This window comes from Crotalus tigris, unplaced genomic scaffold (assembly GCF_016545835.1).
Source record: "Crotalus tigris isolate CLP2741 ecotype Arizona unplaced genomic scaffold, ASM1654583v1 scf7180000019147.1630427, whole genome shotgun sequence".
Taxonomy (NCBI): domain Eukaryota; kingdom Metazoa; phylum Chordata; class Lepidosauria; order Squamata; family Viperidae; genus Crotalus; species Crotalus tigris.
In genome coordinates, this window is record NW_024097401.1 from 976,804 (window position 1) to 1,002,275 (window position 25,472).

Genomic DNA, 25,472 nt, shown 5'->3' on the forward strand with positions numbered 1-25,472 from the left:
CTCAACATCTTTTTTATGATATGGTGACTAAAATTGGCTTCAGTATTCTAGGTGTGGTCTTACTAGGGTTTTATAGTAAGTTAAATAAGGATTGCTGACTACAGTGTTACAGATAAAGTGACAGGATGGATTTATATTTAGGAAATGAGATGTGATTTCTGCCTTAGTTGTTACTAAGAGAAAAGGATTTTCTTATTCATTTGATTTTCAGCCCCTATCTGTCACCAGAATAAAAATGATTAGTTAGTTAATTTAGGGGTCATTGAATCATAGTACTTGTTCACTTAATTTTAGTACTAGCTTATAGCTCTTTCAGGGAGAATCCTGTAATTTATTTTATTCTGTATGATTTATCTTTATCTTTGCCTTCTATTTCCCATAATGTTTTTATCCATCACATGTGCAGTGTAGATGAGTTTCTGCTTACTGAATAGCACCTCAATGGAGCAATCACTCTTTATTTGTTACAATACACAAATTTAATGCTTTTTTTCTGAAATCCAAAGGTCACCTAGTGATCATCTCCAGATCCATAATTCAAAAGTGTTTATCATTCTTCTCCCATTTTTTTCAAGAGCCAGGTTTCATAGCCATGTATTTCCACTGGAAAGAAAATCATATTAACAATTTTGATATTTGTTATAATAGATACATTCTTTCTCTTTGTGATCTTGTTAAATCTGCATTGTCTTCCTCCATAGGAGTAATCGCAACTATATTTTGTCCATCTTTATCTATTCAAGAGCACAAGAAAACAAAACTATCTACTCCCTTCCATTCTTTATTGTTATGTGAATTGTCCATAAACAATGCTGGTTGAACAAAGCTTTTATCGGTATAACATTTAACATTAACCCAGAATTTTTACTTTCATTTTTAATTTCATTATGACTACGGGGTGATGTTAATAATGTGTCTTCAAAAACACATAAAGTGAATAAATGTATCTTTGGTTTCTTGTAGATATTTCAGAGAATTACAATCACTTCCACATAAGTTGTCCAGTACTCACATTGTTTAGAAACAATTTCTTTCCAAAATATTTGCATGTTTCTTATTTGTTGAAAATGATACAGCTCAATTCTGATCTATTCTTTCAATCTCTTATCAACTTTATGTTGGTAACAGGAAAATCCCACCTTGAGGAAGATGGATGCTTGAAATTTACATTACATTACATTTACATGAAATGTAAATAAATAAAGACAAAAAATACATTGGAAAAGGCAACAAATTGAAAAAAACTACAGAGCTTTCAATAGATAACTAGATTCGGAAGTTACGAAAAATAAAAATTTACAAACTGAGCTATGCTAAGAGGTTGAATACACACACACACACACACACATACATACACACACATTCATCATATACTTTTGCTCTACAAACCACAAAAGGATCAAATTAATTGCTGCTACTTTTTTTTCAGACAGTGATCCTGGAAATGGAGTCTCTCTATAAATGCTTGCTGTGGATGCTATGTTTTGTTTTGTAGTATGTTTTATTGTTTTAAGTTCTTAATAGAATAATCTTGAAGAGCTTTTTGAAAATAAAAGAGTTTTTTGTCTTAAAGTGGCACTGGCCTTTAATGTAATTATTTTGTTTGTATGTAGTTAATATGTTATTTACAGTATAACAATTGTTTCCCATTGTCAGTTGGATTCTTGGTCATCTTTTTGTCAAGACCAATGTCTTTGTTGTACTTAATTGTATCAAAAATGATCCCCCCCATTACTTTTTTTTTTAATATTTTCAGATAGGCCCTAAATGGAAAGATGTTGTTACTAAGTGCATTAAAGGTCATTACCAACCCTTGCTACTCCTTTATGCAGACCCAAGAGGAACTCCAGTATCAACCCAGACTCTATCCACACAGGATTTACCACAGTATAGCAGAACCTATTATGATAGTGAAGATTCAGGTAACCTTTTGAAGTTCTTCATATATTTTTCCTAGCAATGAAGATATATGATATGTATATTTATGGCACTGGCAATCGGTAAAGCCTTGTGAGTTATCAGGTATCAGCCAAATGGTACAGAAACGGAATTTAGCTCTTTGCCTACCTGAAGGATAGCCAATCATGCAAAAATAAATTTCATACATTGCACAAAAATTCACAATTCTGAATACCGTATGTATTTTTGTATGTATGCTACAGTGGAAAGCAATTATTAGAGATTTATGTTCATATTAGTAAAGTTGGAAGGGACCTTGGAGGTCATCTAGTCCAACCCCCTGCTCGGGCAGGAAACCCTACACCATTTCGGACAAGTGGCTGTCCAGTCTCTTCTTAAAAACTTCCAGTGTTGGAGCATTTACTGCTTCTGGAGGCAAGCTGTTCCACTGATTAATTGTTCTCACTGTCAGGAAGTTTCTCCTTAGTTCCACAGTGTTAAATTTAAATTCTTGAAAAATGTAGTGGTATTGGAATGTAAGCCTGATTTTTAAAAAAAACTTCCATATAAGAAATACTTAGGAATGTATTAACATTTATTAATAGTAAAAATTAGAAAATGTAATCCAAAGTGAATTATTCAGAGAACGTGCAAAGCTCCACTAGTGCAAGTATTTGAGCAGAGGGTTCTTGTGCTCGTGCATGAAGCTCCACTTGCATGAGTAAAGGGCGCTCGCACATGAAGCTCCATTCACAGAATTGGAGCTCTATGCGTAAGCACTCTTCACTCACACAATGGCCTCTGTTCATGTGAGGGGAGCTTCATGTACAAGATAAGATAAGATAACCTTTATTGTCATTTTTTTTTTACTGTGGGCACAACGACACACATCAAAAATGAAATTTAGTTGCCCGCTCTCAAAGTGAAACACACACATCACACACACCTAAACATACTATGTACAATATATGAATAGACCCACACCCCTACATATACATAACAAATAAATATTAAAATACTGTCCATCTTGAATATACAAGCGCAAGTGCCCACCACTTGCATGCAAAGCTCCATTCACACAAGTGGAGGGTGCCCACCTGCTGCTCACACCAATAGAGCTGTGCACATGTGCATGCACCTGCCACTCACATCTCCCCCCCCCCCGTGCATCAGGCCACCAAGGTGGAAAGGTTGGGGTCCTCTGGGCCAGATAACACCCCTGGAGAGTCTGATTTTTTTTTTTTTTACAGCAAATGTTTCTCTTATGTGCTTGTATATCCATTTTTGCATTCTGGTTCGATGTTATATGATGAAGGCTATTGAATTGCCTGCTAAATATCTGCTATCCTTATCTGTAATGTCTGGAGATGCAAGTCTTCTTCACTTCAGTCCTCCCTTCAAGCTTTGGTCTCTAAGAGAAAGAGTGAAGTCTCAGGGCAAATGCTGATTGTATGGATTTCTTATTTCTTCTGGTGGTCAGAATTGCTGGAAGTGACACAGTATTGCTGGAGAGGAAAGAAATATCTTATAGTTTGGCCCTTTTTCTCAACGTTACTTTCAAATCGGTGACAAAGAAAATCTATGAGGTGGTTGAATGGATACCTACAGAAGGATGATGGAGATAGATGGCAAGATGTACACGCACAGATGCAGTCTTTTAGTGCTCATTGAGCAACCTTTATCGTTTAGGAGTGAAGAAGTGTATTTACCCTAATTATGCTCATATTTTTTCTCATTTTCTCAATTCCAATGTTCACTATTTTTTAATAGGACGTGAACCTTCTATCTCAAGTGACACTAGAACAGATTCTTCTACAGACAGTTATCTGCATAAACATTCCCACCATGAATCTATGGTCAGCCACTTTTCTTCTGATTCTCAAGGAACTATCATTTATAATGTGGACAATGATGTGGTTTCGCAGAGCAGCAGGGACACAGGTAATCTTTTTCTTTTAAATTTAGGATGAAAATCATAGAATTCGTGAGAATAAATTCACTGGGATGTTGGCAAAAACAAGTACTCAGAACATATTCTTTAACATTCATTGGTAGATATTGGAGTGCTGTTTCAGTGATCCTTACTATTGGCCACAATGACTAAGGTTAATGGAAATTAAAGTTCAGAAATATTGGGAACTTCACATGTTGGTTTCAATCTGTTAGTTGAAAAAAAGAGAAAACACTGTTTCCATTGTTCTTTCAGTAAGAATTCTCTTCTCTTACAGTGTTCATGTATCACTGAAATATATTTTATTTTTTTCTTTTCAATCATCATACTTAAATTAGTGTGACAGAAAGAGGCAAACAAGGCGCAAAAGATTAAAGTGATATAGAAACTGACCCCAACTTGTTTCTGTTTGTGTTATTTCTTTGTGAGGATTTCTATTCTTGGTCAAGTCCCCTTGATAAATGAAAATATTTTTTTAAAAAAAATATAGCCCCCAATAGCAACAAGGCTACATGTTTTAAGAGAATGAGAAATAATAGGTTTTTTGGGGGGAGGAGGTTATGATAGTTCTATTTATTATAGAACTATCATAACCTCCCCCCCAAAAAACTATTATTTCTGATTCTCTTAAAACAGGTAGTGTAAGGACCCACCTCAGCTAACCACCCAAGAAAGCAGAACTCTTGAAACAGGCATTGTCTCAAAAGGAAACTTTTATTAGCGGTTAGTGACAGTAGGGAAGTCAAGGCGAGATCTGGGGAAAATCCCACTTGAATGGTATTGTAAGGAACCACTTCAATCCACATCTTAAGAAAGCAGAACTCTTGGAAACGATCTCTTCCAACAGGAACCTTTATTGAGAGAAATTGATAGCAGGCATGATAGACGGGATCTGAGGGATTCCCTTACAAATCGATGTTTTAAAGTGTCCCTAAGCAACCCCCACCCCACAGTTCTTCCGGGCGATTCAGACCGGTCTGTAGTGTATCGTTCTGAATGAAAGCAATGTCCTGCTTTCAATTCCTTGTAGGTTTTCTGTAGAATTTCTAGAAATCAATATTAGTTTGATTTAAAAAAAAACTTTATTCTATGTATAAGATAAAGCGAGGACTGATTTTTAAAAACTCATCTTCAAACATTGATGGATAGTTTTTTATATCTGAAGTCTGCGAGAATGAGCAAAGCTTTTTTTTTAAAAAAAAATGCTGAACTATAATTTGTAATGTGTTTTACATCTTTCAGGCCACCTGACCGATAGTGAGTGCAGTCAGAGACATACTTCCAAAAAGAATTCTCTGACAGACCGTAAGAGAAATAACAACAGGTCTAGAAAGAAAGGGGATGAAGCACAGCCATCTGGATATCATAGTGAAGGTAAAAATGAGCCTTTCATTTGCGTTTGTCAAAGTTGGGACTGGATTGCTTTTTGGACTGTATCATGAAAATCGTCTACTGAGGGTATTTTACGTTGTTTACATCAGGGCTTTTCACCCTTTTCACCCATCGTACCACTTTTAGTGTATGGCAACATCCGAGTACCACCAGTCACCCAGCAAGGTGTCAAAAACTTGATGACCCAAAAAAAGGAAAAAAGTGATAAAGTACAGGTAGTCCTCGACTTACAACAGTTTGCTTAGTGACTGTTTGAAGTTACAATGGCACTGAAAAGAGTGCCCCCCAAGTCACAGCTGAGCAAGATGCCTGCCCACCCGGCGGCGCTCTTCCTCCTGTCCGAGGTTTTCATTTTTGTGAGCATTTCTGTTGAGGATTGGCAGCGGGGGTGGGGTGGGGGGTGTTTGGTTTTTATTTCCCCCCCATCTGCTGGGTGGTTGCAGCAGGTTTTGGTCACTTCACATGACCCTGGGACACTGACCGTCATAAATATGAATCAGTTGCCAAGCATCTCAAAGTAAAACACAAGACCCTGGGGATGCTGCAACATTCCAGCTGATCGGCGCTTCTTCTGGGCTCAGCAGAAGCACCAGGATCAGCGCTGAGCTCCAGCTGGAGCCTGGCGCTGATCCTGGTGCTTCCGCTCAGCCCTGACAGCCCTGCAGCTCCAGCCATCTCTCATTCAGGCTTGTGCGGTGCTGCCACCGGTTCAGCTCATTCCCCTCCCCTGCTACCACTTTTCTAGGTTGCTCGCGTACCACCTGCCAGGTGCCAATGTACCACAGGTGGTACCCGTACCACTGGTTGAAAAGCCCTGGTTTACATACTGTTCTTCTGCTCTTAAAACATAGGAGAGACACTGAAGGAGAAACAGGTCCCCAGAACTGCCTCTAAAATGTTGAGTGGTACTAGCAAACTAAGGGAATTTAAAGAGACGGTGAGCAACATGATCCACAGCAGGACTTCACAGACACACCAGGGCTCCCCTCATGGGAAGAACCAGACCGAAATCCAGTCGCTACCCAGAACTTTGGCCATTCAGACTCAAGACTGGGAAATAGAGAGCAACAGCAGCGAATCAAAGTCAAGTTCTTCCAGCAAGTACCGCCCACCTTGGAGACCCAAGCGAGAGTCGTTAAATATAGACAGCATCTTCAGTAAAGAAAAGAGGAAACAAAGTGGCTACACCCAACTCAGTCCCTTTGCAGAAGATGCAGGTAAAAATGAGCAAGATACGTAATGCAGAATGGAATGGAATATATACTCTTGTTTATTGGAGTCATTTGATACGATCCGAACAATTTTTTGTTCCATGCATCAGTAAACAGAAAAAAAATATGTGGTGTCGAATGATATTTAATGGTTAACACCAAATATCCAGTTGGGTTTTGGTGCTCCAACTTTTTGAAAAAAAAATAAATAGTAAAATAAAATAACATGGACGAGAAGTATGTGTTAAAATGATCCCAAAGGTTCTACATCTGTTTTCTTTGTGGTATTTTTTTTGTAAATTTTTCCTTAAGTATGCAAAAAAAAGAAAGAAAAGAAAACCATTTCTTACTTTTATTGACTGCATTTGATGTGAGATGATGTGAGATGAGCCGAGGTGGCGCAGCAGTTAGAGTGCAGTACTGCAGGCCACTTTAGCTGACTGTGTTCAGCAGGTCAGCGGTTCAAATCTCACCGGCTCAAGCAGGTCAGCGGTTCAAATCTCACCGACTCAAGGTTGACTCAGCCTTCCATCCTTCCGGGGTAGGTAAAATGAGGACCCAGATTGTTTGGGGCAATGTAAATATATATATATATACATTGCTTACTGGTGTACACCGCTTAGAGAGTGCTTGCACTTAAAGCGGTATATAAGTCTCATAAATAAATAAATAAATTGACTATAATCGGCAAACTGGAAGGGCCAGTTTAGCCATCAGGTTGACTACTCAATGCATATAGCCATATTAAAATATCCCAAACAGATGATAGTTTAGCCTGAGTAATAGCCAGTGAAATAGAGTCTACCACACTAGGTAATCGGTTCCAACAAATCACAGAATGTGTGTTTCTTCTGCAAAAATAGTGAAATTGGCTAAACCTACAAGCATTAAAATGTATTAATTTAAAGAAAAAAGAACTACCTGTGCAAAGAATGTTAATTAAGTTTTAAGTTGACCTCTGCAAAAGGGAGGTATCTAGATTAAGTTTGGATAAATGTCGGTCTAGCAGTATGTCAATAAGATAAAAAAGATAAGGGAGATTTGAGAAGTTTTAGAAAGCTTTGGAAGCCAATTTGAATAGATTTTTGCAGGGATGAGAAACAGTGGATATATAGCATCAGAAAAGATTTAAATCTGTCTTTTGGTTCAGCATTTTTTTAGATGTGCAAAAACTTAGTACCGTATATGCCGGCGTATAAGACGACTTCCGGAAGCGCTAAACTCGGCGCCAAAGACGGGGGTCGTCTTATACGCCGAGTCGTCTTATATGCCGGAAATACTGGTAGTTTCCGGCGTATAAGACGACGTTCTAGAAATGCGGCTCGGCGATAAAGACGGGGGTCGTCTTATACGCCAGGTCGCCTAATATGCCGGCATGTACGGTAACTGTACTCACATTATCACACCAAATTAAATATAAGTAAGCTACATTAGAGCCTAATATTATTGTGAATCTAGTTATGGATTTAAGATGGAATACTATAGAGCAGAACGGTACCAGGTTTTGGGGGCAAACCTTTGTTTGTTTATTCAATTATTTTATAGCCTTCCTTTTTTTTCGCAAACGCAAGGTGTGCATGTAGAACTCTCTCCTGCAATTTAACTCAAAACATCAGCCTTGGGAGGTAAATTGGCTGACTAGAAGTGAAGGTCCAAAATACAGCCAGTGAGCTTCTGGGGCTGAAGTTTGTACTTCCATAAACTGAACTAAGTGAAAGAATGACATTTAACTTTTCTTTCCTATAATATCTTGTTTGTCAGCCAAAGAATTCATAGAAGATAAGCTAAAGGAGCCAGCAGGTGAAATAAAACCAAAATGGTCCAACAGGTATAAGCACTGGACTTTAGGCCGTGGCGCACATCACATGATGGATCAGCATCCTCGTCTGATCCAAAGGATGGAATCTGGGTATGAAAGCAGCGATCGCAATAGCAACAGTCCAGTCAGTCTGGATATGCCTTTGTCAGAGAGCTCAAATATCTCTAGGTACGTTTCATTAAAATGCATTTTAATTTTTCTAACCTTAGTCTTAAAGTATCTCAATACATTATTTTACTGTGAAATGAGAAATTATTAAAAACTACCTTAAAAATTGAAAGATGGAGGGCAATAGAAGAAAGGGATGACAGAGAATGAGGTGGCTGGATGGAGTCACGGAAGCAGTAGGCGTGAGCTTAAATGGACTCCAGAAGATGGTAGAGGGCAGGAAGGCCTGGAGGAACGTTGTCCATGGGGTCGCGATGGGTCGGACACGACTTCGCAACTAACAACAACAACAACCACCTTAAAATTATTGAGCAAAACTTTAAAAATTAGAACAAATTAAGAACTTCATTTCCACTTCATAAGCATGTATTTTCTACCTTTTTAAACAGCAATGTCAGGCCCTTGCATTGAAGAACTTATATTGTCCCATTTCTAAGCAAGCAGGGGAGGGGCATTCTGCCTTTTCAGTCTTGTTTCTTTTGTTGCACAAAAGCAAGAATAGAATAGAATGGAATAGAATAGAATAGAATAGAATAGAATAGAATAGAATAGAATAGAATAGAATAGAATAGAATAAGGAATAGAATAGAATAGAATAGAATAAGGAATAGAATAAAATAGAATAGAATAAGGAATAGAATAGAATAGAATAAGGAATAGAATAAAATAGAATAAAATAAGGAATAGAATAAGGAATAGAATAAGGAATAGAATAGAATAGAATAGAATAAGGAATAGAATAAGGAATAGAATAAGGAATAGAACAGAACAGAACAGAATAATAGAATAGAGCTGGAAGGGACCTTGGAGATCTTCTAGTCCAACCCCCTGCTCAAACAGGAGAACCTATATCGTCTCAATTGTCAAATGTTTAGCCTTCTTTATCTTCTTTCATTTGAGCTATTTGGGGGCTGTATTTTCTACTTACTGCAGGGAAGTGTTGATCTTAACAGAGAAGAATGACTATCGAAAAAACATTTGCTCCTTTCTCCAAAAATACGATGCTGCTTCAGAGTATGTTAACTAATGTACATGACCCTTGAGGTTCTTTCTAACCCCCATAATTTTATGAGTGAATAATTTTATGTAATAAAATCTTCTGTTCCCATTTACCAAAGATTGAGCAGATGGAAAAGATCAGTTTTAAAACTTTTGCCCCTGATTTGGGGAATCCTTTTTAAATCAGTTTTCTGGTAAAGAGGAAAAATACCTTGAGTGGGAGTGGGAAGTTTTTGCTCTATCGGAAGAACAGAGATTGCTAAAACAAGAAAAAGAAAAGAGGACATACTTGGAAATTCTGAAGGGGCTGAATGGAGATGGCACTCCTCTCCTTCCTTCCTTCCTTCCTTCCTTCCTTCCTTCCTTCCTTCCTTCCTTCCTTCCTTCCTTCCTTCCTTCCTTCCTTCCTTCCTTCCTTCCTTCCTTCCTTCCTTCCTTCCTTCCTTCCTTCTGCAGCCAAGCTTTATTTTTCAAAATAAAGTAACAGTAGTAGACTTAGGATTTTTATTGCTCCTTTACAAAGAAAAGTGAAAGTGTTTCATGAAAAAATATTTTTTTTTCCTTTTTAAAGGGATTATCATATCAAACGAACTGGAGATGTTATTCCTGCCTGGCATAATATTCCAAAATCACATAGCAGTAGCATCTTCGAAGTAGAGTCTGCCTCATCTGCAGCCTGCAGGACAAAAAATAAATACTCCTTTGGTAATGGTAAGGTATCATTCTCCAAATACTTGCAATCCTGGATCATATTATGATCTCCCCTTTTTTTCTAGGCCAGTGGTGGCGAACCTATGGGACGCATGCCAGAGGTGGCACTTAGAGCCCTCTCTGTGGGCACGCGTGCCATGCCCCGGAGATGGCAACCGTTCCTCTTCAATCAGCCGCCCGCTAACTCGCCGAGGTCCCACATGGCCGGATGCATCCCAGCATCCATGCGCTCGCTGGCCTCCGTGTGCAGGGCCCAATGGTGTCAGGCAGGAGCCGCCCCGGCCCCTGCCTCACCTTGCCCTGTGACAATGGCACCCCCGCCCTGCCTCGCCTTGCCTCATGTCACCCCGCAGGACAAGCCTCCTGCCCACCGCCCCACCTGCCAAAGACCCCCTGTATCCCTCCCAACCCTACCTGGCCCCCACAGGCATCCCTCCCCACGAGCAACATCGAGGTGATCACGCCCACCTTGGCCACACTCACCCAATCTGTCATGACCACCACAGCCACGCCCACCCAGTGGGCCACGCCCACCTGGCACCCAGCGATAAGTGAGTTGCAGTTTCGGCACTCGGTCTCTAAAAGGTTCGCCATCACTGGTATAGTTTAAGAGTTAATTTTTAGAAGTACTCAGACATAACTATTTCAGAAGACTATAATCTCCAAATAGTTGTACTTATAAGTTGTACTTATGGGTAAGAAATTCAATAAAGAAAATAAGGAATGTAAACAAAGGAAGCTCAGATATATCTCAGTGAAAAAATTAAACTGTGTAAGAAAGAAGGTATTTGCGTGTATCCCGAGTTCGAATATTGGTAAAAGGGTAGCTTCTTTTAGTTAAGTCACAGCAAATCATATATCAATTTAATTTCAATTGCAATAAATATATGCAGCCTAGTAATTTACTAATTGCAAGGCCTTTTTATGCCCAGCTCCCATCTTTGCTAATAAAGATTTTTCCAGACTATGTTTCATAGAAAAGGTGGTAGGTAGGATTAGGAAGTTCTGCACACACAAAAAATACTGTATGGCTGAACCTCTATAACCATTGCAAGCCCAGCCCAGCAGACACTCTATAGCAGTGGTTCTCAACCTGTGGGTCGGGACCCCATTTGGGGTCGAACGACCATTTCACGGGGGTCGCCAAACAACGCAGTCCGCCATTTTTTCCCCCTTTTCCTTAGCTGTGCTACTCCCTTTTATTCTATTGGCTTTTGAAAGCCAATAGGAATTGTCCAGGCTGTCTCTGCCCTGCTGAGCCCCAAAAGTCCCAGTCTGCAAACGGTGCTGCACCAGTTGAATAGTCCTCGACTTACGACTGGTTGAGTAGTCCTTGACTTACGACCGGTTGGGGGGGTCACGGCATTAAAAAGGTTGAGAACCACTGCTCTATAGACTATTTTTACCTCTGATAAACCTTTTATTGGAAGCTGTTGTTTGACTCAAGATTTCTATTAGCCACAGTTCATTTAACGAAACTAGCCTTATAAGAAGTACAGAAAACTATGAAAGTAAACAATGTGGTAATTAAATGTAATATAAGATGAAACTTTGGGGGGGGGGTTCCCTCTAAAGGTGGGGAGCTACTTGTTTCTTCCAAAAGTGAACTAGATGAATTACAAGAAGAAGTAGCAAAGAGGGCCCAGGAGCAAGATTTCCAGAGGAAGCAGGAAAAGGAATTAGAGGCAGCCATGGGCTTTAATCCCCACCCAAGCAGATTCATGGATTTGGATGAACTGCAGAATCAAGGTAATGATGTGCTTGGAAAAATGATAATAGATAGTATACTAATCTGCTGTGCATTCAGAAAGACAAACATATAAATATGAATTTTTTTGTAAAAAAAAATAGTTTTTTGCCATGATTTAATAAATTGAGGCAAAGCACTAGAAGAAGAGAAAAAGGGAAAAGAAATAAAAGCAATTCAAAATAAAAGAATAACATATATAAGGGCTTCTCATATATGTAGATATGCATGTAAAAATATATTCAACAGTTACAGAATTTCATTGGAATTATCCATATTTAACGTACATCTGTAAGCAACGTGCTCATATATCACAGGTTTTCAATCTATTGAATAATTGCGGCCATAAATTTATCTTTTCAATATTGAAGAAAATGGAGGAATTTCCTTAACAGTAAGAAGTGCAAGGATAATCTGTCAATTTCAGTGGTTCTCAAAACAATAAGACATTACAAAGAAGTTAAGATTTTTTTAAAAAAATGATTCATTCATTCATTGATTCATTCATTCATTCATTGTCCAATAGCCCAATAATATATTGGGCCCAACAAGTCTTAAATATTATTTTTATGAATAAGATATATTTTAACATCTAGTGAAATTTTAACACGTTAATACAGTTTCCTGAAGTCAGTATAATTTAAAACAAGAGCATACCACCAAGAAAAAAAATAAATTGCTAATTTAGATTTAAATTTAAAAGTTTATAAAAGTCTTAATAGCATATTGAAAACTTATCTAATAAAATAAATCTAATAAAATCTAATTTTGAATAATGGAAAAAGGAATGTCGATGAATATCTGAATGTGTAAATAGCTTAATAAGGAAGATAAACACATATATACTCAAGCCACCTATAAATTAGAATACTGAAATTAATATCTGAAATGTTTAAACAGAGTACTAATTATGACGTTTTGAATGTAGTAATGCATTTCCAGTGCCTTTTAATTTTACAGCACCTACAGAGCTGAGTCTGCATCATGTATATTTTATTAACTTACTTTCTTTATTCGTGTCAGATTATAGACATATAATGATTGCTAGCAAATAAAATAAGTATGAAATTGATCATAGAAATATACCATGTGTAAAAAGCAGGTAAAATAAATAGGAATAAAACTGAATGACATTTTATTAACTTAATTTGGATACTATCAAGGTAGGGAAGACCACAGCTAAGCTCTCTGTCCAGAAAAAAATCCCTATTGGTTCATGAGCCTTAGCCACTAAAAGTGCTATAGATCAGGGATCCCTACACCAGGCCATGGGCTCTTGGCCAGCGGGCCATGGAAACAGATGGCCGGAGTGCACATGTGTGGGTATGCATTTCCCCCCCCCCTCATGCTAGTGGCCACGGCCCTTTTTGCGGATGCACAAACAGGAATACTAGCGTGGGGTGGGTGCCCGTAGCCCATTTGCGCATGTGCCACTAGCCCGGGCAGTTTGCGTGGCCCATTTGCGCATGCGCATGGCACCAGCGCATGCTGCATGCACAAACGGGACTACTAGTGCCGCACCAGTGCACGCACACCAATTTTGAAGCTCCTCTCCTTCCCTCCGGTCCTCGAGCCCGGAAGTACTGCAGGCCACTTTAGCTGACTGTGTTCAGCAGGTCAGCGGTTCAAATCTCACCGGCTCAAGGTTGACTCAGCCTTCCATCCTTCCGGGGTAGGTAAAATGAGGACCCAGATTGTTGGGGGCAATGTAAATATCTATATACATTGCTTACTGGTGTACACCGCTTAGAGAGTGCTTGCACTTAAAGCGGTATATAAGTCTCATAAATAAATAAATAAAATAAATAAATATAGATGTCACTTAGAAATCCCATTGACCTTGGAAGTTCATCAGAATTATGCTGGAAGGGATCTTGGTGGTCTTCTACTCCAATCCCTAGCTTAAGAAGAAGACCTTGTACCATTTAAGACAAGTGATTGTCCAGCCTCTTCTTAAAAACCTCCAGTGATGAAGCATCTATAACTTCTGACAGCAAGTTGTCCCACAGGTTAATTGTCCTTACTATTAGGAAGTTTCTCTTTAGTTCCAGGTTGCTTCTCTCCTTGATTAGTTACCATCCATTGTTTCTTGTCCTGCCTACATGTTCTTTGATAAATAAGTTGACCCCCTCCTCTTTGTGACAACCTCTCAAATACTGGAATACTACTATCATGTCTCCCCTATTTCTTCTCTTCTTTACACTAGCCAAACCCAAGTCCTGCAGCCGTTCTTCATGTGTTTTAGTCTCCAGGCCCTTGATCATCTTAGTTGCTCTTCTCTGAACTTTTTCCAAAGTCTCAATATCTTTTTTGTAATGCAGTGACCAAAACTGGATGCAGTATTCCAGGTGCGGTCTTACTAAGTTAGGGTTATAAAGAGGTATTAATACTTCACGTGGTTTTGATTCTGTGCCTGTGTTTATACAACGAAGAATTATATTCGCTTTTTTGGCTGCTGCCACACACTGTTGACTCATATTTAAATGATTGTCCACTAGGATTCCAGGGTTCCTGTCACAGTTACTGTTTTTGAGCCAGATTTCTGTTCTTGTACCTTTGGTTTTTCCTGCCTAAATGTAAAACTTTGCTTTTCTCCATATTAAATTTTATGTTGTTGGATAGGGCCCATTATTCAAGTCTATCAAGATCTTTTTGGATCCTGGTCTTCTGGGGTATTGGCTATTCCTGCCAGCTTAGTGTCATCTGCAAATTTGATGAGTTCCCCTTCTATTCCGTCATCTAAGTCATTAATGAAGATATTGAAGAGTACTGGACCTAAGATGGAACCTTGCGGCAACCCACTGCTTACTTCTGTCAAGGCTGATTCACTCTTTCAGCCACATTTTCTCATTCGCTCACAGCTTGACACAAAAGGGAAGCAGTGGTGGAATGGAATGCAAAGGTGGGGGGATGGCATCATTCTAGGTAACCGAAGCATATCTGGAAATTTGCAAGGACACTGAGTGTGGCTAGCTGTTTTCTTATAACAAAATGAACAGAAGTGATTGGTGGACTGTAGTTGACTCAGACAGAAAGAGGGAAATAACTATCCTTGAGTGGGAAATCCAGAGCTGGTTTTGCTTCTTCTGTGCCAATGTAGTTTTTCAGTAAAGTACTCGTTGAGTATGGTTTGTCAGCCAGTTACAAATCCATCTGGTGGTGATGCTATCTATCCCACATTTTTCTAGTTTACGAAGAAGTAGGTTCCACTATTTAATAGCTGTAACAGTGAGGAAATTCCTTCTAATTTCAAGTTTCAATCTCTCTCTACAAAGTTTTTGTTTACCGGTTCTTGTCCTAGCTTCAATACCAATAAGTAATAAATCCATACCCTTTTTTCTGTGACGGTCTTCAAATATTGAAAGCCTGCTCTTATGTCTCTTTAGTCTTCTCTTCTTTAGGCTAAACATGGCCCATTTCTTTTAATTATTTTTCATAGGATTTAATTTCCAAGTACTCTATTCTTCAGCCCAATTTATTAAACTGATTTGTAAAACTGGGTTTCATTAGCATGTTAATAAAACCCTGTTCCAACTCTCTATGCTGTATAACCTCCCTTGTTATTGTGGAAAGAATTTTATTTTAATAATAATAATAATCATAGGATATTTTTTTATTCCAAATTAACTTGATTTATCTCACTGTCTCAGCTATCCCTTAACCATTAACACAAATCCATGATCCACCCAGATTGGAGATTCTGGGAGATAGTTGTAACAATAGATTACTAAATTGCACCTCTGCTAAGCTATCAACTGACAATAACAAAGTCAAGTACCTAAACCAGGGGTAGGCCACCTTGGCTCTTTTATGATTCGTGGACTTCAACTCCCAGAATTCCTAGCCAGCATGGCTCAGCTTGGAAACCTCTCCCTTTCCCCTCAGCATGGCTGGCTCAGGAATTCTGGGAGTTGAACTCCACGAGTCATAAAAGAGCCAAGGTGGCCTACCCCTGACCTAAACCAAGAGTAATTAACCAGACAAAGAACTTGTTCAGTCACACTTCCCCATACCCACCCCACACTCACAAACAGGCTACCCAGACACCATTTACACAACAAAAGTCAAGCCAACACCAGGAAGGACAATTAAAATTGACCTTTTGACTGAGTCCTGCACTGGAACCAGCATATACACATCCCCACACCCCAAGCCCATACCAAGGACCAGTCCCCCTTATAAAACAAAGTCTCTGTACCCCATTTTCTCTGTAGTTGCCCCAAGAGCAAGCCTCTTCGCTTTTGGCCATAAATGGATTGCTGCTGGTGCGTGCGATAATCCCAGCTTAGAAAAGGGACACAGAACATTGTTTTAACATTACACATGTCTTTGCTTCCGATGCATATTCCTCGCATTGGTTGCAGACAGATTTCAAACAAACAGGGCTTCAGGATATGTGATCTGCAATATAAGGGGAGGGGTGGATATGGATGGGGGCTGTTTAGAATAGATGAAGGGAGAAAGAAACTTGGAATGGAAATCAAGAATGCTGCCCTTGCAGGGAGAATTGATGGCTTTGAGAGGTCCGTGCAAGAGGCAGATTCAGTCTTTCAAGAGTCACTGCGTCAAGAGCAGAAAGGAGATTGTGCTGCAGCTCTGGCTCTCTGTAACGAAGCTATATGTAAGTATTTATTAATTGCTTCGGCTTACTCTGCTTTGTACAGTTTATCTATTAACATAACCTAAGTCAGTGATGGCGAACCTTTTAGAGACCGAGTGCCGAAAAAACGCCCCCCACCCCCGTCCCTGCTCTGCCCTGCCCACTGGGCCACCCACCATCTCCACAGCCCGCCACATCACTCAGGCAGCCCAGCAGTGCCATGGCGGCCATGCCCTCTACCCGTGCCCTGCAGCATCATATGCGCGGGATGGGGCGCAAGGGTAGAGTCTTGTCCCCGCTGCCCGGCTACCATGTCCTTGGCTGCTCTGCTTCGCGTGGGCTGCACCCAGGGGCGATTCTCCTCCGGGGGGGGGCTGCTGGTGAGGAGGGGACCGTGGGAGGAGGCGGGGCTGGGGAAACGGTGCATGTGCCCATAGAGAGAGCTCCAAGTGCCGCCTCTGGCACCCATGCCATAGGTTCGCCACCACTGACCTAAGTTAACAGAATTAACATGTTTAATACAAACTAAATCAGAAGGGGGGGGATGTAAAAGATTTCTTTTTTCTGTTTTTTTGCTATTGTACTTCCTTGTAATATCAGAATATAATATTCTTTTTTTTATTACTTGGGGCTCCTTCTGTTGAAAGCTGAGAAAGGCAGATGAATTCTTGATGCCACCTATTCTCTCTGCTAATTATGCTTTCCTGCGTTTTCTCCTGCCCATAATTTTCTCAGTTCAGAAGCTGGTTTATCAAAAAGTTTTCATTTCCGAAGTGTAGCGTGAAGTTGCTCAATCACACACACAAAAAAGCAAAATGTATACAGCAAAATGTCAAGGAGATGAAGAAAAGGAGAGTCATTGTTTAAAATATGTGCTGTGATTTTTTTTTTAGGAATTTGTGCTGCTGCATTTTTTTTTATTTTTATATCTCATATTTTTGATTGGCTAATTCTCCTTCCCACATCCTCCATTCTCTTCTTGCTGGTTAGCAAAGTTGTAGACAAATTGGCTTTGGATGATTCACAGTATTTGTTTCTAGAAATCCTCACTAATGGATTAAGGAAACAAGAACGCAAAAACTAGACTTCAGGAAAGCTTTGCCAGCAAACGTCTCACCTGGCTGCCTATTGGGTTCCAGCTAACTGGGATTCGAGACAAGTATTTGGATTTAAATGGTTAGTTACATGAGGGTTACAGTGACCTAGGTCACCAAGGGCATTTCATTAAAAACCATTTAAAATCTTGCTTAATTCCACTATTTTATTTCTCATTAACTTGTTTGGACATGTAGCTAACCCGAATGTGCCTTATTGGGAATAGATGCATCCTTGGGAACTTTTTCATGGCAGTATTTGCATGTTCCTTTTTATTTTATTTTATTTTATTTTTTGTTGCATCATTACTTTTCTCTCTCCTTCCCCGAGTTTTGTTTTTTTGTTTCTGCTATGTTTTCTTTTGCTTTTTAGCTAAACTAAGACTTGCCATGCATGATGCCAGCTCTAGCACTCAGAGCAGAGTTCTAATCGATAAGAAGCTGCAAATCTATGTCCGAAAAGAGCGGAGCCTCCAGGATCGCATGCAGCAACAGCAACCTGTACAACCGCCGTCCACCTGCCACCCACCACCGGGCGGCAACATGACCCAATCTACAAGGTAGACTAAAAAAAATATTGCCATACTCCAGATCTGAATTGGGCCTGATCTGGAAAGGACCTTCCCCTGTTGTATGAAACTTCATTATTTCACTCAGATCTTGAATGATAACGAGTATGATGGGCTCTCAGGGTAATTCTAGAATGAATGTCAGGTATAAAATATTGTTACGCTTGACGCAGGGTCAAATTATTCTCGAAAACACCAAAGAGCAGGATAAGATACAATAATTGGAAACTAATTAAAAAGAGAAGCAACCTGGAATTAAGGAGAGGACATCATGGGCACTCTATCACTGGAAGTTTTTAAGAAGAGACTGGACAGTCACTTATCTGAAATGGTATAGGTTCTTCTGCTTGAGCAGGGGGTTTGTGTACTCTACAAATTTGATGTTTTCTAACCCCTCATCCAAGTTATTTATAAATATGTTCAAGAGTGGAGGGTATAAGAATGGAAACCCATACACCTATTGACATGTCCCTCAATTTTGACATCGGGCCATTTGGACAAATTGGGAGAGGGGGCAATGAGTCAGCCACTTCTGTACCCATCTAATGGTAGCATAATCCAGCCCATTGTTATCACCACCTGTACAAGAATTTTATCAGAGTCTTTGCCAACTACTTCGTTGAAGTCTACCACATTCTCACGGGCAACTGAGCTGGCCACACTATCAAATCAGGTTCATTTGACATGATTTATTCTTGATAAACCCATGCTGGTTTCTAATAAACAATGCTTGTTTTTTTTAAATACATTCTCAAAAAGCAGCTTCTTAAGAATCTATTCCAGTTGAGGTTGAGGTATATAAGATGCTATATAAGAGCCGTGATGGCGCAATGGTTAGAATGCAGTACTGCAGGCTACTTCTGCTGATTGCCAACTGCCAACAGTTCGGCAGTTCGATTCACACTGGCTCAAGGTTGACTCAGCCTTCCATTCTTCCGAGGTTGGTAAACTAAGGACCTAGATTGTTGGGGGCAACATGCTGACTCTTTAAACCGCTTAGAGAGGGCTGTAAAGCACTGTGAAGCAGCATATAAGTCTAAGTGCCATTGCTACTGCTATATCCTAAACGAGGGGTAGGCAACCTTGGCTCTTTTATGACTCATGGACTTCAACTCCCAGAATTCCTGAGCCAGCATGGCTCAGCTTGGAAACTCTCCCTTTCCCCTCAGCATGGCTGGCTCAGGAATTCTGGGAGTTGAAGTCCACGAGTCATAAAAGAGCCAAGGTGGCCTACCACTGTCCTAAACCAACTGCAGTGCTGATAAACTGCCATCTGGTATATTCCCAAAGTTTTTTTTAATTTTAATAAATATTGGAAGATTATTCTAAATAGACTACCATGTTTTGGCAGTGCAATTGAAGAGTTTTTTGAATGACTATAAACAACAGTCTGGAAAGTATATGTGGATATAAACCTTTCCTGCGCTTCCAAAATTACTTTTTGTTATTTGAACTTGAAAAATTTTAGAACCAGCAATTCTTTCTTCATAAGCAAAAGAATTAGATATGTCCTAGTCTAATTTTTCCCTATCCTATTCCTTATGATTTTTTTTTTTTACTGTATCTGAAACAGACCTGGATGCAAACTTTATGCAATTTTGTGTTTAGCTGTGTGTCTGTACCAAATTCTTTATCATAATAGTATCTTCAATTGTTTATGACAATAGTAACATAATAGCCAGTAACAATAAGAATATGACCTTTAGCAGAAATTCTAGCAAACTATAAATCAGGATCAGATGTACATTATCAGCATCTCATTAGGATTTTTATCTGTTTACAATAATGTGAGGTCACAGCTGCCAACTCTTTAGCTGGTGTTGGACTTCATACACATTGAATTCTTCCCAAGAACCTAGCATGTTGTCATGTATCAGCACGTGTGTGTGCGGATCCAGGCACTATGGCCTTTTGCAATTGAGAGATGGAAATTTTGTCAATGCACAGATTTTCTAAGTCAGTGTTTCTCAACCTTGACAATTTTAAGGCATGTGGACTTTAACTCCCAGAATTCTACAGCCAGCATTGCTGGCTGTGGAATTCTGGGAGTTGAAGTCCACATGCCTTAAAATTGTCAAGGTTGAGAAACATTGTTCTAAGTGGTAGCCAAGATTATGGCTACTTGCCCAGTCATGGTTTAGGCTGAATTTGGCATTTTTATTCACTTATTGAGCCCTTCCCAAGGACCTGGGATAGACAGATGTTGTTTGTTAAAGGTATGATGATGATGATGATGATGATGATGATGATGATGATGATGATGACGATGATATTGGATAGAAAATGACCAGTTTAAGGATCCTTTTGTGTGGCTTCCAGCTTTCTCCTAGCATTGTTCTTTTTTGCTATTTAGCAAAGCTACCTATTTATGATCAGGGACTACATGCATCATTTGGAGGACAGTGAAGCAAAATGTATTGGGCCATGGCACACATAGGTAGACATGGCCAGGTTTTTTATTTGTTTAATGCTCTCCTTCTTTTCAAAATAATGTTCAACTAATTTTAACTTATTGTGAAACAGTTTGGTTACAGTGGTTAAGGCACCAGTGGTTAAGGCTAGAAACAAGGAGATCCTGAGTTCTAGTCATACCTTGGGCACACAGCCAACTGAGTGTCCTTGGGTCGGTCACGTTCTCTCAGCTCCAGAGGAGGCAACAGAAACCACCTCTGAAGTCTTACCAAGAAAACTGCAGGAGCTGTCCAGGCAGCTGCCAAGAGTCAAGGCACAAGGGGAAAAAATGCTTATGCTATTATTTCCATGCCACTGATTAACAGCTAGGACGGTGTTTGAGAGGTTTGGAAACCCTGGAAAAAGAGTTGGAAGGGCAAAAAAAAAAATGGCTTAATCTCTTTGATATCTTTTGCCCTACCATTAAAAAAATCCTCATTGCAAAAAACTATATTGATATTGCCTTAGTTTTCATAATTGTCCTTCTGGTTACTGGTCATGGCCAAAAAAAAACCCCCTCACACAGCATACATTTATTATTACAACTCCTTGTTTTTATTATCAAGAGTTGTGATATTTATCATGGGAAACTCTTATTAAAAAGGAAAGGTTCTTCAGCTTTTTACACACAGCAGTGCGGGCTGTTAGGCTAATTTAGATGTACTCAGTTGAAATGCAATTATATGTGAAAATACGAATCATATAAACCGATTCTCCCATATTCTTTTATAAATTATATTGCACAAGTTTATTAATACTATTTTAAAAAAGCATAAGAATGTTGTCTAATATTTCTCAGTAGAAATTCATTGCATCATATTGACAGTGGTTGAAGTTTTTTGAACATTTACTGATGAAAGGTTTTTTTTTAATGGGGAAAAGAGGGAACTCAGTTCTACAAGAAGAATTCTGCTGTAATGGGATGGACTGTATTCCTGTACAGTAAAGAATGGCATGATGTTAGTCCATGGTGAAGATATTCTCCATTTGACTCATCTTCAAATCTTCAAGAATATATTAACACACGTACGTTCTTGAGGTTGAAACTGTTGATCATTGGAGAAATTCTTCAATGAAAAATTATTTTTTCCAAAATAGATAATAATAATAATAATTTTTATTTTGCGATCACAGACCAAAATACAAGTGCAACAAAAGAAAACACAGAAAAATATAATCACAAACAATTAAAACCAGAAGCCTTGGCTTAAGGGGAATTACAACGTTCTCCTCTAATAGTTACAGCTCTTAAAAGAAATTTAGAAACCTGAGAAGTAATATAGGAGGAGCCATTCCCTAGACCAGTGGTTCTCAACCTTTTTAATGCCGCAAACCCAACTGGTCGTAAGTCGAGGACTACTCAATTGGTGCAGTACTGTTTGCAGAATGGGACTTCTGGCGGGCTTAGCAGGGCAGAGACAGCCTGGACAATTCCTATTGGCTTTTGAAAGCCAATAGAATTAGACTCTGTTCAAGAGTCTATTCTATTGGCTTTCAAAAGCCAGTAGAATAAAAGGGAGTAGCACAGCTAAGGAAAAGGGGAAAAAAATGGCGGACAGCCTTGTTTGGCAACCCCCGTGAAATGGTCGTTCGACCCCAAATGGGGTCCCGACCCACAGGTTGAGAATCACTGCCCTAGACAATATAAAACCAAATTACTAACATTAGAACCAGAGGGATCAGTTCCAAGGAGAGGCAATAGTTTAATTCTGGCTGTATTATACATAGGGCAGTATAATAAGACATGCTCCACAGTTTCAACTTCAGCCCTATCACAAGGGCATAGTCGCTCACTAAACGGGAGCCTCTTGAATCTCCCGTCGAGTAGTGCTGAGGGCAAGACATTGAAACGGGCTAGGGAAAAGACTCTTCTATACTTGGGGATGGTTAGAGTATAGAAATAAGAGGCCATCCTCAATCCATAATTATTAGAATGGCTAAAGATTATTAGAGTGGCTAAAGATCAAAGGGGAGCAGGTTTTATTGGCCCTGGCTCTTAAGTATTGCAAATCTATGCCCACAAGCCGTTGGACTACCCTAATTGTTCTTAGTGCCATTCTGATACCAGAAAAATTTATTATCAGATTAGCAATTCTGTATGCAACCGTGCAATAATTTTACACTCACAGATACCTGATACCAGAAAACACTTGATAAATTAGGTACCTTGTTAACTTAGTAGATTTTGCCTTAGCCTAATATTTCTAATTAGGAATCATCAGTTGCTGATGATGATTTTATGTGTGTTTCAGTAAACAGACTGTCCCACTCCAAGTACTGCTGAAACAGAAGAGTGTGCTGGAGCCCAGCAAAGAAGCAGCACCTGGGTCCAGATCCTACGTCCATCCACTCGCTTCCCATCCTGAAAAGGAATCATCATATTCCAAGCCCACATTTCAACCCCTTCTTGAGAACAGCCTGAACTTTCAAGCGGCTTCTGTTACTTTCAGTGATCAAGCTACTCCGTTTCCTTACAGACAACCTGGTAGTGACCAATGCATTCAGACTAAGAGTGAAATTGATGGCGATGTGAAACTTGCTTCTTCTAGCACCTTAAAAAATTACGAAGACCACAACAATAATATTAAGGTCAAGAACCTACATGATGCAGCATCTCCTCCTGCCCCCTACTGCAAAATGAACGTAACTATAACAAACTCTGAGTCATTATCTACGCTCTTCCCCTCTTCGCCACCGTCAGAAGCTCCACCTGGCAAAAAAGGCCTACCTAACCCACTTCTCAATTCAGGAAATACTTCAGAATGGCCTAGTGCTGCTCCACCTGGGGACCTTCATGGTGCAATACTGCTTTCTCTTCCACCTCTGCCTCATTGTGCTCCAGAAGAATTACAGACGACCGGGCAACTTGAGGTAAACAGTCACGAGAGTTTACATCATCCACAAGAAGTCGTCGGTGGGGATTCTTCGAAATCCAAAGGTGTAAGTAGCAAAAGGGACTTTTTTTCCGTTGCAGAACAGGTTCAGTGGTTGGAAGGAAATTTCCAAAGACAAGGTACTTGTGAGGAAAAGAGGAAGGCAGCTATCCGTTGTGATCAAAATGCTCCAAAATTACAGCAGGAATTCCACAGCAGCCATTTGTACCTCAAGGTGTCGGATGTCGGAAGACAGGAGAACGGAGTGGCACCTGCCAAAACGTTGGACTCAAGTCTTTCTAAAACTCAGTTGAGTCCTGAAGATGGTCTGAGTGCTTCCAACGTCCTTTCTGAAAATTCCGATTCACGTACAAAAATCCTCTGCCACCAAGGGAAGCCGTGTTCCTTGAATCCCAAGTTATACCCAAGAAAACGCAGCTGTGAGGAAAAAACAAGGCACACCAGTTACAGAAATCCTGCTGGCTCGATTGCCTCTGTGCCCGTGGCGAGTTGCATAGACCATGTTAGCAATTCTGACACAGCAATAACTCAGCATAAGACTGCCGGCTGGCTTTTGATGCCTGGAAACAAATCACCTCTGATCAGTCAAAGAGCTTTGGGGGAATACCCAGTGCAGAATCAGGAAACAGCGCAGGAAGTTTCTGAGCTGGAATCTCTGTACCAGGCCAGCATGCAAGTACCTCTATTGGGAAAACTGGACGGTTCCAAACCGGCGCTGAACAAAGCAGGTAAAATTATTTTATGTGCTATGTGTTGTATTTTCTTAGGGGGTCTTCATCTTCATGTTCCTTCCTAATACTTTGGATGTTGAAAGGCAGTGGCCCTGCATGTTTTTAGTTTGCATTAGGCCAGTGGTTCTCAACCTTTTTAATGCTGCGACCCCCAACCGGTCGTAAGTCGAGGACTACTCAACTGATGCAGCACCATTTGCAGAATGGGGCTTTTGGCGGGCTCAGCAGGGCAGAGACAGCCTGGACAATTCCTACTGGCTTTTGAAAGCCAATAGAATTAGACTCTATTCAAGAGAGTCTATTCTACTGGCTTTCAAAAGCCAATAGAATAAAAGGGAGTAACACAACTAAGGAAAAGGGGGGGAAAATGGTGGATTGCGTTGTTTGGCGACCCCCCGTGAAATGGTCGTTTGGCGACTCCCGTGAAATGGTCCCGACCCACAGGTTGAGAACCACTGCATTAGGCTGACTGACATTAATACATTAGGAAAACATGGACTGCATTTCCTAAATGTAAAGCATTTGAGCATAACCACTGTTGAAACAAGGTTTGTTAAAAGTACGTTGCAACATTTTTATGTTACATTTAACAAAACTATTTTGATGCTCAACTGTTGTTCTTTAGTGACTGCACACACATTTCTTATGAAAAGAGCATGAATTAAAAAGCTTTCAAAAACTGACACCTCGCCTGGAAACAAAGTTTTAGGGGCAATAGTATGTTGTTCTTTGTGATGTCTGATCTTCAGGGGAAAAGCCTTGCAGCAATTCTCTTCTCTCTTTTGTAGTGACCTCTCTGAAATAAAGTATATCCTCTTAATGCATTTTATGTGATTTAATCCATTTCCCTAAGACAGTGGTTCTCAACCTGTGGGTCGGGACCCCATTTGGGGTCGAACGACCATTTCACGGGGGTCGCCAAACAAGGCTATCTGCCATTTTTCCCCCCTTTTCTTTGGCCACACCCCTGGCACCCGGTGATGTATAAGTGGTTGGGGGTCACCACAACATGGGGAACTGTATTATGGGATCACGGCATTAGAAAGGTTGAGAACCACTGCCCTAAGATGAAAATAGGAGAAGCTCACAATAACAAAGAAACTGACTTTAATTATGGGGAATATTTAGATGAATGGTTTTTGTTATGGCAACTGACATTTATTTCCTGTCAGTTATTATGAGCTTCCTCTATTTTCATTCTAGGAAAATTCATTAAACCACATAAAATGGAATTTC

At 39.9% G+C, this 25,472-nt stretch overlaps 1 protein-coding gene across 5 annotated transcripts in view; it reads left to right on the forward strand.

The window, feature by feature from the left end:
* USP54 (ubiquitin specific peptidase 54) overlaps window positions 1-25,472 on the forward strand; it is a 96,024-nt gene that overhangs the window by 47,652 nt on the left and 22,900 nt on the right. For 4 of the 5 annotated variants that reach the window (XR_005558707.1, XR_005558706.1, XM_039360022.1 and 1 more), the window contains exons 10-19: window positions 1,757-1,922; window positions 3,670-3,840; window positions 5,093-5,224; window positions 6,094-6,459; window positions 8,215-8,440; window positions 10,011-10,150; window positions 11,726-11,899; window positions 16,399-16,518; window positions 17,965-18,151; window positions 22,864-24,233. Coding sequence is in view for 3 of the 5 variants with exons in the window: in XM_039360022.1 (XP_039215956.1) it covers window positions 1,757-1,922; window positions 3,670-3,840; window positions 5,093-5,224; window positions 6,094-6,459; window positions 8,215-8,440; window positions 10,011-10,150; window positions 11,726-11,899; window positions 16,399-16,518; window positions 17,965-18,151; window positions 22,864-24,233 (3,052 nt within the window). In the remaining 2 variants the exon portion in view is untranslated. Of the gene's footprint in view, window positions 1-1,756; window positions 1,923-3,669; window positions 3,841-5,092; window positions 5,225-6,093; window positions 6,460-8,214; window positions 8,441-10,010; window positions 10,151-11,725; window positions 11,900-16,398; window positions 16,519-17,964; window positions 18,152-22,863; window positions 24,234-25,472 lie in introns of those variants that run through there. The other variant, XM_039360023.1, reaches the window with a different exon arrangement.